Source organism: Moschus berezovskii, chromosome 14 (assembly GCF_049115385.1).
Source record: "Moschus berezovskii isolate FMDL1 chromosome 14, NW_MosBer_1.0, whole genome shotgun sequence".
Classification (NCBI taxonomy): Eukaryota; Metazoa; Chordata; class Mammalia; order Artiodactyla; family Moschidae; genus Moschus; species Moschus berezovskii.
Window position 1 is genome coordinate 50,891,824 of NC_142473.1, and position 15,107 is coordinate 50,906,930.

Below are 15,107 nucleotides of genomic sequence, written 5' to 3' on the forward strand. Positions count from 1 at the left end.
AGAAATATCAATAACCTCAGATATGCAGATGACACTACCCTTATGGCAGAAAGTGAAGAGGAACTCAAAAGCCTCTTGATGAAAGTAAAAGAGGAGAGTGAAAAGGTTGGCTTGAAGCTCAACATTCAGAAAACAAAGATCATGGCATCTGGTCCCATCACTTCATGGGAAATAGATGGAAAAACAGTGGAAACAGTGTCAGACTTTGTTTTTTTGGGCTCCAAAATCACTGCAGATGCTGATTGCAGCCAGGAAATTAAAAGACGCTTACTCCTTGGAAGGAAAGTTATGATCAACCTTGATAATATATTAAAAAGCAGAGACATTACTTTGCCAACCAAGGTCTGTCTAGTCAAGGCTATGGTTTTTCCCGTGGTCATGTATGGATGTGAGAGTTGGACTGTAAAGAAAGCTGATCGCCGAAGAATTGATGCTTTTGAACTGTGGTGTTGGAGAAGACTCTTGAGAGTCCCTTGTACCACAAGGAGATCCAAACAGTCCATCCTAAAGGGGATCAGTCCTGGGTGTTCATTGGAAGGACTGATGCTAAAGCTGAAACTGCAGTACTTTGGCCACCTCATGCGACGAGTTGACTCACTGGAAAAGACTCTGATGCTGGGAAAGGCTGGGGGCGGGAGAAGGGGACGACCGAGAATGAGATGGCTGGATGGCATCACCGACTCTGTGGACATGAGTTTGAGTGAACTCCGGGAGTTGGTGATGGACAGGGAGGCCTGGCATGCTGTGATTCATGGGGTCGCGGAGAGTAGGACACGACCGAGCGACTGAACTGAACTGAACTGAACTGAATCAGAAGCAGAATCTGTCATATCCACAGTCCTGGGGCTTATACATGGTGTGTACACAGTGGGGTGGGGAATCTTGGGCACCATGTTAACATTCTGTCTACTACACATATGCTGTAATAACAAAAAGACCCCCCAAATACAAGGGCTTAAACAGAAGTTTATTTTTTCTCTCATAGAACTGTCCAAGTATAAGTAAATCTGGGGCTTAAATGGCAGCCTTTGAGTTGTTCTGCCTTCTTCAAGGAAGCGGTCCCTGTCTTCAAAGTCCAAGAGAGTTCACCAGCATGTGTGTTGAGCCCCATCCCAAGTAGTGAGATGGGGGAAAGAGCAGGAGAAGGCATGCGCTTACCCTTAAGAGCACAATCTAGCAATGCATACATCATTCGTCACATGGACACACCTAGCTGCAACGAAAGCTACAGAATTTGATCTTTATTTTCAGCAACCATCTGTCTGGGTTAAAGTCAGGGGTTCAATTAGTAAAGGAAGAAGGGGACAATGGATGCTGGGTCAACTAGAGGCTATAGCTCAGTGAACACTCTTCTTCCAGATGTCCCCAAGGCCTGCTCCCTCATTTCAAGTTTTGGCTTCGAGACCTCATTAGTGAGTTCTTCTCTGACAACCTAGCATAAAATAGCAACAGTATCCCCATCTTCCTTGTCCTTCTTACTCTGCATTAATTTTCTCCATAGCACCCATTACCATCTCATATCAGTACGTTGTTAACTGCTTCTTGTCTGTTTCCCCTGACTAGAAGTCTAAGCTCCATGGTGACAGATTATGACTGCTCTCTGCTCTCTCTAGTGCTAGGCACCATGAGTAGGTGACCAGAAAATATTTGTGGAACAAATGCATAAATGTACAGCAATCTTCATTAGTGAGAAAGAGGTCAGACTCTGGAAGTCAGACTGGGCTGAACACTTGACTCCACCAATTACTAGTTGTGAGATATTTTTCTGCAGTTTCATTTTTCTGTGTGTAAGATGAAGATAATAGTACTTACTTTACAGTGTTGTCATGAGAATTAAATGAGTTGTTATATAAAAAGGTGAAATTAGAACCCGGTAGATAATAAGCATGTGATATAATTGATTTGTGCAAACTATGTATTTTTGTTGTTGCTTATGGCACTCTACCAACTGCTGTGGACATAATGGTGAATGAGACAGAAAAAGGTTCAGTAAGGGCCATCTGAGGAGAGAATGGGTTGCTATTTTAAATAGGGTAATTAAGGGAGTTCCCTGGTGGTCTGGTGGTTAGGACTCACTGCTTTCACTGCAGAGGACATGGGTTCCATCCCTGGTCAAGGAACTAAGATCCCATAAGTGAGGCCACACAGTCTCCCAACCGAAAAAAGTGATAAGCTGATAAATAGGGTAATTAGTAAAGACTCTTGAGAGTCCCTTATACTGCAAGGAGAGCCAACCAGTCCATTCTAAAGGAGATCAATCCTGGATGTTCATTGGAAGGACTGATGCTAAAGCTGAAACTGCAATACTTTGGCCACCTCATGCGACGAGTTGACTCACTGGAAAAGACTCTGATGCTGGGAAAGGTTGGGGGCGGGAGGAGAAGGGGACGACTGAGAATGAGATGGCTGGATGGCATCACCGACTCTGTGGACATGAGTTTGAGTGTACTCCGGGAGTTGGTGATGGACAGGGAGGCCTGGCGTGCTGTGATTCATGGGGTCGCGGAGAGTCGGACATGACCGAGCGACTGAACTGAACTGAACTGAATTAGTAAAAGGTGGCATCTAAACAGGAAAGGTGGAAAAGAGGGCAGCACTTCCCCCTGTCTATTGCCTGGCTAATTCTAATTTATCTTTCAAGTCTCCCCTTCAGAATCATTTTCCCAGGGAAGTTCTTCATCCCACACACAGTTAAGTTAGTACTACTGTCTGTTCTCATTACAATGCGTATTTCTTCTTCATGACATACGTCACAGTTGTGATTGCTTGTTCTATATTGACCTTCACCATACCCACATTGAGTTCCAAGAAAACGACTGCCTTTCTCATTAACAATGTTGGTAAAAGCAGTCACTCAAGTATTTGTGATTTATTATAAACATATGGAAGAATGTGGGGCATAACCAGAAAAACAAAGAGTCCAGAGTTAGCAGGATGTGTCTGAACACTGCAAGTAAATTGATTCCTTTATAACCAAGGATAAGAGAGTCAAAAGCTGGCTGAAGATGAGGCCAGAGCCCATCAGAGAAAGCTTCAGTTGTGAGGAGGAGTCTGAAGGTCATGGAAAGCGTTAAGTAGATGAGTACCATGGTTAAATTTCTATTTTACAAGAATCACTCTTGGTTAGTATGGAAAGTGGATTGGCAGTACCTTCCAGTAGCCATTCTTTTCTTAGTAACAGAACCTCAAAGTTAAAAAAAAAAAATCTTTATTTATGTATCTTTATGGCTGCACTGGGTCTTTGCTGCTGCACTCAGGTCTTCTCTAGCTGCAGTGGGCTGGAGGCTACTCTCTAGTTGCAGTACACAGGCCTCTCATTGCAGTGATTTCTCTTGTTGTGGAGCATGGGCTCTAGGTGCCCAGGCTTCAGTAGTTGTGGCATGCAGGCTTAGTTGTCCTGTGGCATGTGGCATATTCCCTATGTGGCAAACTCGTATCCCCTGCATTGGCAGGCAGATTCTTCACCACTGAGCCACCAGGGAAGCCCCAGAACCTCCCACTTTTAACTGGGTAAATGACTAGTAAGATTAAAGATAACATTTCCCAGCCTCCCACATAGTAAGATCTGAATAATTTGCTGCAGACAGAGGTTTTGGGGTGTTGACTTATCTCATTAAGGAAGATACAAAAAGTGAAATTTTGAATGAAAAAAACTTCAAAATCATTGGCAAAATGTCAAATGCAGATTCATTGCTGTCCCTTTTGATTAAAGGTCTCTTATTATATAAATAGTTGATTGAGCTAGGAAGACTGAAAGATACTCATTCAACAAATATTTATCAAGCACTTTTATGTGCCAGGCATGGTGATAAGGATACAATGGTGAGCAATACAGACAAGGACTCTGACCTCACGGGGTTTATAATTACCAAGTGGACAAGTGCTACACGCCAAAAGCAGAAGCATTTATGGGAGCTGGAGTCTGGGATGAGTTATTTGAGGAAAGTATTTGAACTGAGAACTCAAGAATGAGTAGAAATGAGGTGGGGAAAGGGGGAAAGCACTGCAAGTCAGGAAACAGCAGGTACAAAGGAATCAGGTATGACAGGCTCGAGGAACTGAAAGGCCAGAGTGGTTAGAACTCAGAGTGAGGTGCGTGGTTCCTTTCAATTCAACAAACAGTATTAACTGTCCAGTGTTTGACAGTTACTGACAAGATTAAGCTGAGATAGGCAGGGACTGGATCATGCAGGGCCTTGTAGGTCACGTACAGAATGTGTTTTTATTATTCTAAAAACGGGAAGCTACTGCAAGGTCTTAAGCATCAGTTTGTGTCTTCTGGCTGATGCATGGAGAATAGATTGGAGGGCTGCAAAAGTGAGTACGAGAAGCAGCAGGAATTGCAATAATCCTGGTGAGATTGTGATGATGAAGAGAAGCAGACAGAATCAAGGGATTTTTAGAAATTTAATCTGATAGGATTTTGGCAGTTGAGTGAAGGGATGAGTGAGGTTTCTAGTTTCTGCAACTGGTTGAGTACCAGGCACAGGAGGAAAAATTTATCAGAAAACATGTTGAATTGGGATGTTTTTGAAGCACCTAAGTGGAGACATCAATCAAGTAGCTCAGAGGAGAGATCTGAGTCATCAGTAACTAGGGCTCAGCATGAGGATGAAACAATCCCAGAAAAACTAGACTGAGAAAGAACAGGACCTAGTGAAACTTTTAGATTTAATGGGTGGAGGCAGGTAATCCTACAAAGGAGGCTAAGAAGCTGTGGCCAGAGGTAGTAGTAAAACCATGTGTGGAATCACAGACTCCAGTGAGTGTTGATGAGGAACTAGTCAATAGTACCAGATGCCACTGAGAAATGAAGTAAGCTGGAGAAATAGCCACCAGATTCAGGGACATGAAGGTCACTTGGTGAGCTAGGGTGAGCTCACGAACTATTTCAGTAAAGGCTGCTGTGCTGTGCTGTCGTGTCCAACTCTTTGAACCCCATGGATTGTAACCCACCAGGCTCCTCTGTCTATGGGGTTTCCCAGGCAAGTGGTAGTTATTAAGGATAAGTTCTAATAGAGGGTGGTAGAGTTGAATAGGCCCAAAGGAAGGAGACTTGACAAATGAGTGGGCAGTTAAGTTCTAAAGCCACAATGGCAAGAATAACCCTGTCTCAAGTTATGTTGGTGAAAAAATGATAAAGCTTTATCAATGTTTATCATTGTGTTGTGCTTGAAATGTCACATTGCTCTCATTATGCCAATGACTAACACTTTTTATGCCAAGACCTGAGGGAGACTTCAGTGACAATAGAAGATCGTAGGAATAAGGTTTTTTTCATAAATACTGAACACATTTATACACAGAAGAGATTGAAAAGTTAAGGAACTAACTGGTGGATCAGATTGAGAAACACTTATTTTTCCATGCCTAGGGAAAGGATGACTGCAGATGAGCAAACAAACTTCGGAAGCTCGAAGAATACAGACTTGGTAATTCCTTGTCTAGTAGTTATGGTCAGAGGTTCACTGCCTGGTTAGGAAACTAAGAACCCAGCAAAGGGCAAAAAAGAACATAGGCTTTAAGAGTCAGACAGATCTGTGTTGTTAACCCTTCTCCAGCAATTACTCAATTATGTGACATGGGAACAGATAATTCACATCAGAAGTTTATTGAAAGGATATACATAAATGTTGATGTGGAAGAATCTTTTGACCATCACCACAGTATTCCAGGTCCCTGTTCTCGTCTTTGGGACTTGGGAAATTCACAAGTGGTTTCATCTGCATTTATACTTTCCAAGAGACTTTATTGGGCAAACATGAGGCCACTCAGTAGGAAAGTTTCTGGTCAACAACTTTTTTGTTAAGAAAGGTTCTTAATAAACCTGTACAAGATTTGTTCTAATAAAGAGAGCTACTTTTCTCCACAGGTAACTGTGTATAAGGTGGGCTTCCGGTACATACTGCATTCTTGCTTCCTCACCTGTTGAGTGAGAGTAATACCTATATCAGAACCTATACAAAATGGGTACTCAAAAGATATTTTGAAAGGCAGCCTGGTGGAGTAAAGAAAACATGGATTTTAAAGTCAGATCTGCATTTTCAACATCCTGATACGTACAGGGGTGAAAATATCTGCTTTGTGGGTGGTTGTACTTAAAAAAAGGCACAGTGGGAACACGAAGGGGTAGAGGAAGAGATGGAGTTAGGAGATTATAGGCAAGAAGTGAGACATAAGGTAACATTCAAGAAGTCCTGAAGATTTTACTTTCTTCCCTTTTCTTTCCATAACCATCACCACCTACTTCTCCCTTAGGTTTTTATCCCTCAAGTCTGAATGTATTGCAGAATATGGTTCCACAAGTTTTCCCCTTTCTGACTGCTCCTGAAGACAAGAACACAGATTTTATTTAAAGGTTTAACTGCTCATCCTAAGAAGACAGAAAATATTAAGTGAGTAACATCTTGAGGAAGTGCTTGATGTTCCAGAACACCCCTGAATTCTTACAGGTTTCATCTCTGTCTGACGCTACTGACTTCCCAGGAGGTAATGCCTAAAAGCCCTGTGGATTCTTAATCTGTTTTCCAAGATATCTCCAGGCGAGCCGTTTCAGTCAGACAGATTTAAGGACAGCTAGATAAGAGTTCCCATTTCCTTTCATCGGGGCAACCAACTTGTTGCTATTACCAGTCTTAAAACTGTACCCTCAGACCTTGCTTTAACCAGATGCCTGGCTATAGGCTTTCCTTCTACAAACAGAAGGCAATTTCTCTGCTTCCAGGGCTGAAGCATTAACTGACAGAATAATGAAGATGGTGCCAACAATGTGGGCAAAACTTCCTTGCCCAGAATATAAACCAAACAGAGGAAAAGTGGGTTTATTAGCTCCATGAAAAGGAGCAACAGTACCCAGCTCTCGGCCAACTCCTCACTTGCTATACACAGGCTGCACCCAGCCCTAGGTCCACTGACTCCTTCAATTTGAGGGTTCATCCAGCGCCTCCTTTCCCGAGGTTGGCGGATGGCGAGCTGCCGGATGGTGAGGTTTCCGGTTGTTCAGCAGCAGCATGTGGCACAGCTGAGGCAGCCTCGTAGTCTGCCATGCGGCGCTGTACAAGGGCAGGCATGAGCTGCACGTAAGCGGCCATGAGGCGGTGATTAGAATGGATCAGCTTCCCGGCACAGCTGTGCAGACATGCCTCCTGGAGGGAAGACAGGATGGAAGCAGAAGTCAAAGGAGTCCTGTCAGGTCCTGCCGCAACTCCAGCCTAGGGGCGAGGGTCACAGAAAGGCCGGGGCCAGAGGGAGGGGAAGTGAAAAGCGGTCTACTGTTAACTCTTGAGGGTCGAGGGTAATTCCCCCACTCAGTGCCCCACCTAACCTCCTCTGCATCCAGAGCTCGGTGGTGCAGGCTGGGCACGCAGCGCTGGAAGCAGAGTTCTGTCATCCGATTGTAGACCAAAAGGAAGTCCCGCAGCTGAGAGGAAGGGGGACAAGGAACTCAGCGAAGAGGGGCCACATCTTAATTCAAGGCCGCGCCGCCCGAGCTTTCCCAGGACCGCGCCCAACGGCCCGACGTTCCCAGCCCTCAGATGCTTGGCTATTTGGGGTTCCCGCTATGCAGACACGGATGCTAGTTGAACGCATGGCCCTAAAGCGACTTAGCTCCCACTCACGTTTCTTAATTGCTGCTGCTGCTGCTGCTGCTGCTGCTCCATCACGCCAGCGGCGTGAGCTCTAGGTCACTTCCTTCTCAGCTTCTCGGTAACGCCCCGGAAGTGACGTCTCGTAGCTCCCCAGGGACAGAAGGGTTAGCTCCAGGATCGCCCCGCCCCGCGTGTCAACGTCACTTCCGCCCTCATAATCTGCGACGTGGCCGGCTTCTTCTGCCCGGGTGGAGACGTCACTTCCACCGAGTCCCTGACCTGCTGCTAGGATCGCGACGGGAACTGGAGCCGGAGGTCCCCGCGCGGCCCGGGCCTGGCGCCCTGAGGGGAAGAGCGGCCCGGCCAGAGGTGAGAGGGACATGCATGGGCGAGGGCACGTTGAATGCACGAACCTGACCAGAGGGCAAGATGCCTCTGAGCCCTGGGGAAGGATGAGGACACACCTGATGCCCAGGTGTATGTGGGGGAGGGCGGAGACTCACACACCTGGGGAAACTAAACTGACTTTGGAAGGGATCACCTCCCTATGTCCTGGGAAAAAAGAGGTTTTTTCCCAGAGGTCGAGAACTTAGACCAACTGATTCAACTAAGGCCTGGGGGGGCAGGGCCGGAGGAAGAGGAGGTGCATGGGATGGAGGAGGGGGAGACCACCTGCTGGAAAGGGAAGAAACACGAAAGGAGTGTGAACAGCCAAACAGTGGTGAGCATGCCTGAATGGGAGTAGACACCTGAGCTCGGGGAAAGGGGTTAATCTCCTGATGGGGAGAAACACCTGCATGGGGATGCGCTTCTTGAGAACACAGACTTTATCTTTCTTGTTCGCTGCTGTATCTCCACTGTCTGAGATAGTGTGTGACACATAGTAGGCACTCATTAAATATCTGTGGAGTGATTGATTGAGTGAATAATCAGTGGAGTCCTGGTAGGGTGAGGGGTTCATGGGGACATGACCTCAGGTCAGGCACACCTGAGGCCTGGGTTTGCCTGTGTACAAATATGCACCTTGGAGGGGAGAAATACACAGAGTTCAGGGAAGAGTGGTGGCCAAAACCCCAGAACTCTGAAGCCCTGGGACAACCTCTAAAATGGTAGGGGGAGACCTTCCTCTTTGGAGTACTGGCCAGTCTCCAGAGCTGTCTGTGTTGGGTTTTGCAGGGCGCTGGGTTGGAGACCTTGACTCCAGTCCCTTCGCTCGCCATGACGGACGGGATCCTAGGGAAGGCAGCCACAATGGAGATCCCCATCCATGGGAACGGTGAAGCTGGGCAGCTTCCTGAGGATGATGGGCTGGAGCAGGTGCTTCTGTTTGATTCTTCATATTGTTTCAATTGAGGAATCCCAACTCATAAACCCTGAACTCTCACCTCTGTTCCAGTAGCCTTCCCCTAACTTACCTAACTCCCTTCAATCTTTTTACAAATCTTTGTTCTGATTCTGTGCAGACTTCCCTTGTGTGCTCTCTCTATGATGCTTCAATCCAAGCTTGTTTTCACCCCCCAAATGCTTCAGCTGCCCCTATGTTCCTGAAGCCCCCTCTTCTCTGGCCTATAGGACCTCCAGCAGGTGATGGTGTCAGGACCCAACCTCAATGAAACCAGCATTGTGTCTGGTGGCTATGGGGGCTCTGGTGATGGACTCATCCCCACAGGTATGAATGATCAGAATAGGACAGGGTGCTTGAACGGAGATGGGGAGAGGGATGGTTCCAGGGAGCATCAAAAGTTCAAAGTGAAGTCGCTCAGTCGTGTCTGACTCTTTGAGACCCCATGGATTGTAGCCTGCCAGGCACCCCTGACCAAGGGATTTCCCAAGCTTGAATACTGGAGTGGGTTGCCATTTCCTACTCCAGGGTATCTTCCTGACCCAGGGATTGAACCCAGGTCTCCCGCACTGCAGGCAGACTCTTTACCGTCCGAGCCACCAGGGAAGTCCTAGACTGTGGAAGCATAGACTATGTCTAAGAAGGCTTGCATTTTGTTTGGAGATCCTTGGAACCTCTGTTGTATGAGCCTTATGGAATCTCAGCCCAAAGCCAGCTCCCAGAGTTGTCCTTCTGCTCCCGCTTGCAGTGACAGCCCCTGCTGTCACTACCTAAGACAAGCAAAGAACTCTGTTTCGTAGCTCTCCTTCCCCCTAACCTGCTCTAGAGCCTGAATCTGATTTGGAACTTTGTGAGGCTTCTCAGAGTTTTAATTTGACGCTTAATGTTTAGAAGAACAAACAGTTGTGAATCTCATGCTGACTAGAATCAACATGGGAGTTGTCAACCGGGTTTTCTGTTTGCTGGACTCACCATCCATGAGCAGTCACCCCATACTGGGCCTACTTCCTGCTGTTTCCTCTACCCACCCCTGTACACGTGCCACTCCCTCTCTTTTCCAACCCTCACTTTAAGAAGAGGCCAGTGTGTATTGGGATTTGGGTCTCAGGGCACAATGTATAAGTTTCTCCTGAGTGAGTAATAGAATCTAATTGTCTCTAGCTTCTGCTGCTTCAGGGAAGTCATTTTGATGTGCTGGGAGGGGAGTGGCGGGGGGAACCACAGAGGTGTCTGATTGTATCTGAGAGAGACTGGTGTCAGAGAACTTGGTCCTTTAGGGTCTGGCCGCCATCCATCTCACAATGCTACTCCTGCTGGCCCTGGAGATGAGGTGGCTCGGGGCATCGCTGGAGAGAAGTTCGACATCGTCAAGAAATGGGGCATCAATACATATAAGGTGGGATTCAAGCACCTCTCCCTTCCCCCAAACTGCCCTGGGTACCTTTTCCCCATCTTCCAGATCCTAATATCCCAGCTATGGCTGAGACTCAGAAGCCTGGGGATGCTGGGGTAGGTGCCTTTTCCGGGGGCAGGGTACTAGGGTCTCTGACCTGCTCCCCCACTTCCCATTAGTGCACAAAGCAGCTGTTATCAGAGCGATTTGGCCGAGGCTCCCGGACTGTGGACCTGGAGCTGGAGCTGCAGATTGAGCTGCTGCGTGAGACGAAGCGCAAGTATGAAAGTGTCCTGCAGCTGGGCCGGGCACTGACAGCCCACCTCTACAGCCTGCTGCAGACCCAGCATGCACTGGGGGACGCCTTTGCTGACCTCAGCCAGAAGTCCCCAGAGCTCCAGGTGCCTCGGCCAGGCCAAAGAGGGTGGGGGGACTGGGCCCAGGCCCTCCCAGGCAGTCACCCCTCAGCCTCCCTCCCTCCCTCCCTCCTGCAGCCCAGAGGGAGAACCCCTCCAGGGTGGGCCCAGCCCCGCCCCCAGCAGCACTCACCTGTGGAGGCAGCCTAAGGGTTTGTACAGAGGTCCAGAAGTGGGAGGTGGTGGGGGAGGCGGCACACTAGGTGCCTCACAAGTAACCCTTCTCTGCATTGACAAGAATGCCTTCTGTGCTCAGCCTAATCAGAGCCCCTCCCTTGCCTGCTGCACTAGCTTTCCCTATTCCAGTCCTATGAACTTATCTGAGAGCCCCCCCACTCCAACATTCCTGCCCCAGGCAGCCCCAGGGTGGCCCCACTAACGTTGTGGCTAAGAGAGCCTTGCTGGAGGCAGTCCTGACTTGTTCCAGTGTCATTGGCTGTTTCCTCCCGGGAGAGGAGGGGGAGGAAGGGCCCTTTAGCTCCAGTCAGGTGGTGATTGTTACAAGGCCTGTCCCTTCCTTCTGCCCTCAGGAGGAATTTGGCTACAATGCAGAGACGCAGAAGCTGCTGTGCAAGAACGGAGAGACATTGCTAGGGGCTGTGAACTTCTTTGTCTCTAGCATCAACACATTGGTAACCAAGACCATGGAAGACACTCTCATGACTGTCAAACAGTATGAGGCTGCCAGGTGTGGGCACTGGCAGGGCCTAGGGTTTTGGGAGTTGGCTGGCATGGGAGAAAGTTTGAGCTTTAGGGGCAAAAGAATTGAGAAAAGTAGGAGAATATGTGTGGAGGGCAAAGGGGTGGAGACCAGCCCATATCACCCCCTCCCCAGGCTGGAATATGATGCCTACCGGACAGACTTAGAGGAGCTGAGCCTAGGCCCCCGGGATGCAGGGACGCGTGGTCGACTTGAGAGTGCCCAGGCCACTTTCCAGGCCCATCGGGACAAATATGAGAAGCTGCGGGGAGATGTGGCCATCAAGCTCAAGTTCCTGGAAGAAAACAAGGTGCTAACCCCACCCCTTTGACCCAGCCCACCTTTCCATCTGTACCACTGACCTTCCCCTCAAACTCCCCATCACTGATTGGGGAAATGCATCCTGCCTAAGGAGTGGGAACATCCCCCAGCCCACTCAATCCCTGGACCTTTCCCTATCATCCTCCCTCTGATCCCTGGCCCTTTTCTATTAGAGGATTTGGCTGCTGATCCCAAGAACACAACTAGGAAAAAAACACCCCTTGAGCTTAGGTGCCAGAACCCCTGGCCCAGCCAGGCAAGTTAGGTTTCTCCTACTACAGGCTTTTATCCCTTGACTCTCTTGGTGGAGTTCAGCCCCCACTTCAAAAGCACCATCAGAGCAGAGTCCTTGTGCCCCTGATCTGGGTTCAGGATCATAGCCCCTCAGAAAGGGTGTCTGAGTCCAGTCTCAGCTAACCCTGCTGGACCCCCAGATCAAGGTGATGCACAAGCAGCTGCTGCTCTTCCACAATGCCGTGTCCGCCTACTTTGCTGGGAACCAGAAACAACTGGAACAGACCCTGCAGCAGTTCAACATCAAGCTGCGGCCTCCAGGAGCTGAGAAGCCCTCCTGGCTAGAGGAGCAGTGAGCCACTCCAGCCCAACCTGGCTATCAAGAAGGACATCGGGAGGGGTAGTCCCAGGGTGGGGGAGATTCGGACATGGGACATCCCTTGCCACCTGCACTCTGGCTTGGGTTCCCTTTCCCTGGCTGGGATCTGACAGGGGGCCTGCAGGCCCAGCAGCTGCAGCCCTGTCCTTTATCTTCCTGGCCACTGGGCTTCATTCCCAGATCTTTTCCTTTCACTCCACAGCCAAAGGCTATGACAAAACCACTCCCTGGCCAATGGCATCACTCCTCAGGCCTATCCCCAGTTTCTGGGGTGTGCCCCCTGACCAATGGCAGAGCCTCAAAAGGCCCTGTCAGCCAATGGCAGCTCTTCTTGGGCTCCCCTGAGCCAATGATGTTGCCTCCAGTACCCTTTGTCCCTCCTCAATGCGTGCCCATTGCAGAGAAGGGGACTGGGACCAAAAGGGTGGGGATATGGGGAGCCCCATTTTTGGCCATGCATCTGAATGGGTCTCCCCTCACCTGCCCACCCAGTTTAATTGTGCTTAGAGCCCTGGAAGATTGGGACCTAGCACTAGGAATAAACCTTTCATAAAAGCAGGCCCAGTGAGGTCAATTTGTGGGGGATTCTAGGAGGGTGGTCTGGGTGGATAAATGCTCAGTCTAATCATACATCAAAATCCTACCATTTCAGGAGAACTGGGGCCAGATAGCTGAAGTCACAGGTTTCTGGAGAGCCTAGTCCCCTCCCCCAGCCCCAGGAGGAGCCAAAGCTTTATTTGCCCTTTAGGCTCGTGCCAGGATAACAATGTATCTTAAAACACAGGGCCCAGAGGGGGTTGGGCCTACCGACCTCCATCATCTGTTCATTCATACAGCAAATATTTACACTACTGAATGCTTTTATTTGCCAGGCACTGCGCTAGACCCTGGGGAGACATCAGGGAATAAAACACGGTCCCTGCCCACAGTGCTTACGGCCTAGTGGGGGATAGAGGCAAGTAACCAGGCAACTACAGTACAGTGATAAATACTAGAATACAGAAGTACAGGGAGCTATGGGAGCACAGAGGATGGATGCTGGATGGAGCCTAGATGGATGGAGGTGGGGATGTCAACTTGAAAGCTGAGACCTGAGGGTAACTAAATGACGGCCAGGTAAAGAGTAAGGGGAAGAGTATCTTAGGCAAAGATGCTGGTGTTATGTGAAGGCCCTGAGTAGGAACTGGGAGGAATTAGCTTGGCAGAAATGAAGGGGGAATGGCTAGAGGATGACTACAGGGGCAAGGTAGCAAATCATGCTGAGCGTTTTCAGGCTGCTTAAGGACTTTTGCCCTTTGAACAGAGTGCTGTTGAAGCCTTATCAGCAGATATTTGATGGCATGAGGGACATTTAGGGTTGAGGAAAGAAGTCTTGTGAGGCTTAAAACAGTGTTCTGCAGACCCAAGTCACCTCATATTGGGTAGTCTCCTAGCCCTGGCCCCAAATTACGGAGCAATCATGAACCCTGAGGCTCATTCACAGGCACCAGAGCACCTGTGCCAGAACTGAGGCAGGTGAAAAGCCAAGGCACTTCTCAGGGTCCCTGCTGCACCCAGGTGTTGAGCCCAAACCTGAACCTTGTGTGTTGCAAGAAAGCTCCCTAACAGCATTTTCGTTTAGTCAGGGTCCAGGTACCATTGCCCTATATCCCTTGGCCAAAGAATGCTCCAGAATTCAGCATTGTCCTCTACCTCAAAGGGTGCAGTTTTCTGACAAGTTTGATTATTGAGTGGGGTGGCCCACATACAGGCCCCCAGCTTACGGGTCACTGGGATACTTCAACATGAAACGTTCTGAGGCTCCACCTAACTGGAGCCAGGACCTACAAGCAGAACTCAAACCCTGTTTCCATCCCTTTCTACCTGAGTGAACAGGGTTACTGTCTGGGGAGCCGAGGGCCCTCAGTTCTTTACGTTGCAAAACACGGCTAATGAAAGAAGCTACCTATTAAGATGATGAGTATTAAAGAAGATTATTAAAGAAGATCATATATTTAAGGTAATGCGTTATGTGTCTGGCACATAATAAGCAGTCCCTGCTAACAGTTACACTTTTTATTATTTTACGCCGGGACTGGTTTTCCGCAACGCGATGATTCTGAGAATCGCTCCGGTCTTGGATGGCGGAAGGGAGTCGCTGGATGGTCTGAACCATAATTTCCTTGCGAGGGGGCTCCTGAGGGAGAGTCAGGCACCTTGAGCCAAATCAAGCCCCGTCTTTCTCGGCCGTCAGCCCCTTCTCCCAGCGCTCTGGGTACTGCCCTTCCACTTTGGGGCTCTTCCGTCGCCCAGAGATCCGCGCCGAGACACAGGCGATCCCTGTCTCCCCCCGCTCAGCAGAGACCACACTAGCATAGTCCGTAGGAGCCCCCCAAGACTGCCTGGAAGGGCACCTCCAGGAGGCAGCCCTTACCCGCTCCCAGAGTCCGAAAACCCTGCTGCCCAGGCGCCTTTTCGTAATGGAGCGTCCGTCCAGTCCCTGAGACCGACTACGCTGCCCTTTCCTGGAACCGTCGGGAGTCAGAGGCAGCTGGCGGGGATCGAGGATCCGGGGTCCGGGATCCGGGATCTGGCTCAAGGGTTGCCCAGCCCGACCGCGGAGGCACCTCCTGCAGGAGCCTCAGGGGAGTCTGGGGATCTGAGCGGGTGGGGTAGGGGCGGGCGGGGCCTCCTCGGCGGCGGGCGGGGCGTGGGTGGGTCTTCGGTCTCCGAGCCGACCCCTCCTCCGGCTGG

General features: G+C 49.4%; 2 protein-coding genes and 1 long non-coding RNA gene across 3 annotated transcripts; 1 reads left to right on the forward strand and 2 right to left on the reverse strand.

The window, feature by feature from the left end:
• Positions 1 to 5,592: 5,592 nt before the first annotated feature.
• TIMM10B (translocase of inner mitochondrial membrane 10B) lies at positions 5,593 to 7,714 on the reverse strand. Its single transcript, XM_055423493.2, has 3 exons — positions 7,620 to 7,714; positions 7,325 to 7,420; positions 5,593 to 7,145 (listed from the first exon to the last, which is right to left on the reverse strand). The coding sequence occupies exons 1-3, from the start codon at positions 7,659 to 7,661 to the stop codon at positions 6,933 to 6,935; spliced, it is 351 nt and encodes a 116-aa protein (XP_055279468.1). The 5' UTR covers positions 7,662 to 7,714; the 3' UTR covers positions 5,593 to 6,932.
• A 96-nt stretch (positions 7,715 to 7,810) lies between these two features.
• On the forward strand, positions 7,811 to 12,929 carry ARFIP2 (ARF interacting protein 2). The gene is made up of 8 exons (XM_055423495.2): positions 7,811 to 7,958; positions 8,766 to 8,906; positions 9,162 to 9,258; positions 10,209 to 10,327; positions 10,504 to 10,725; positions 11,271 to 11,428; positions 11,576 to 11,750; positions 12,196 to 12,929. Exons 2-8 carry the CDS (start codon positions 8,808 to 8,810, stop codon positions 12,349 to 12,351), a joined length of 1,026 nt encoding a protein of 341 aa, XP_055279470.1. The 5' UTR covers positions 7,811 to 7,958; positions 8,766 to 8,807; the 3' UTR covers positions 12,352 to 12,929.
• A 1,485-nt stretch (positions 12,930 to 14,414) lies between these two features.
• On the reverse strand, positions 14,415 to 14,984 carry LOC129554587 (uncharacterized). Its single transcript, XR_008685615.1, has 2 exons — positions 14,788 to 14,984; positions 14,415 to 14,550 (listed from the first exon to the last, which is right to left on the reverse strand). It is a non-coding gene; the product is annotated as an uncharacterized LOC129554587 (long non-coding RNA).
• Positions 14,985 to 15,107: the final 123 nt, after the last annotated feature.

What these genes read in the sequence shown, in the direction of transcription:
- TIMM10B (XM_055423493.2), bottom strand. Translation starts at nt 7,661, where the DNA reads ATGGAGCAGCAGCAGCAGCAGCAGCAGCAGCAATTAAGAAAC. An exon ending in AGCAGCAGCAATTAAGAAAC is followed by an intron (nt 7,421 to 7,619) that starts GTGAGTGGGAGC and finishes CCTTCCTCTCAG; the next exon opens with CTGCGGGACTTCCTTTTGGT. An exon ending in GAGCTCTGGATGCAGAGGAG is followed by an intron (nt 7,146 to 7,324) that starts GTTAGGTGGGGC and finishes TCTTCCCTCCAG; the next exon opens with GAGGCATGTCTGCACAGCTG.
- ARFIP2 (XM_055423495.2), top strand. Translation starts at nt 8,808, where the DNA reads ATGACGGACGGGATCCTAGGGAAGGCAGCCACAATGGAGATCCCCATC. An exon ending in TGATGGACTCATCCCCACAG is followed by an intron (nt 9,259 to 10,208) that starts GTATGAATGATC and finishes TTGGTCCTTTAG; the next exon opens with GGTCTGGCCGCCATCCATCT. An exon ending in AAACAGTATGAGGCTGCCAG is followed by an intron (nt 11,429 to 11,575) that starts GTGTGGGCACTG and finishes CCCCCTCCCCAG; the next exon opens with GCTGGAATATGATGCCTACC.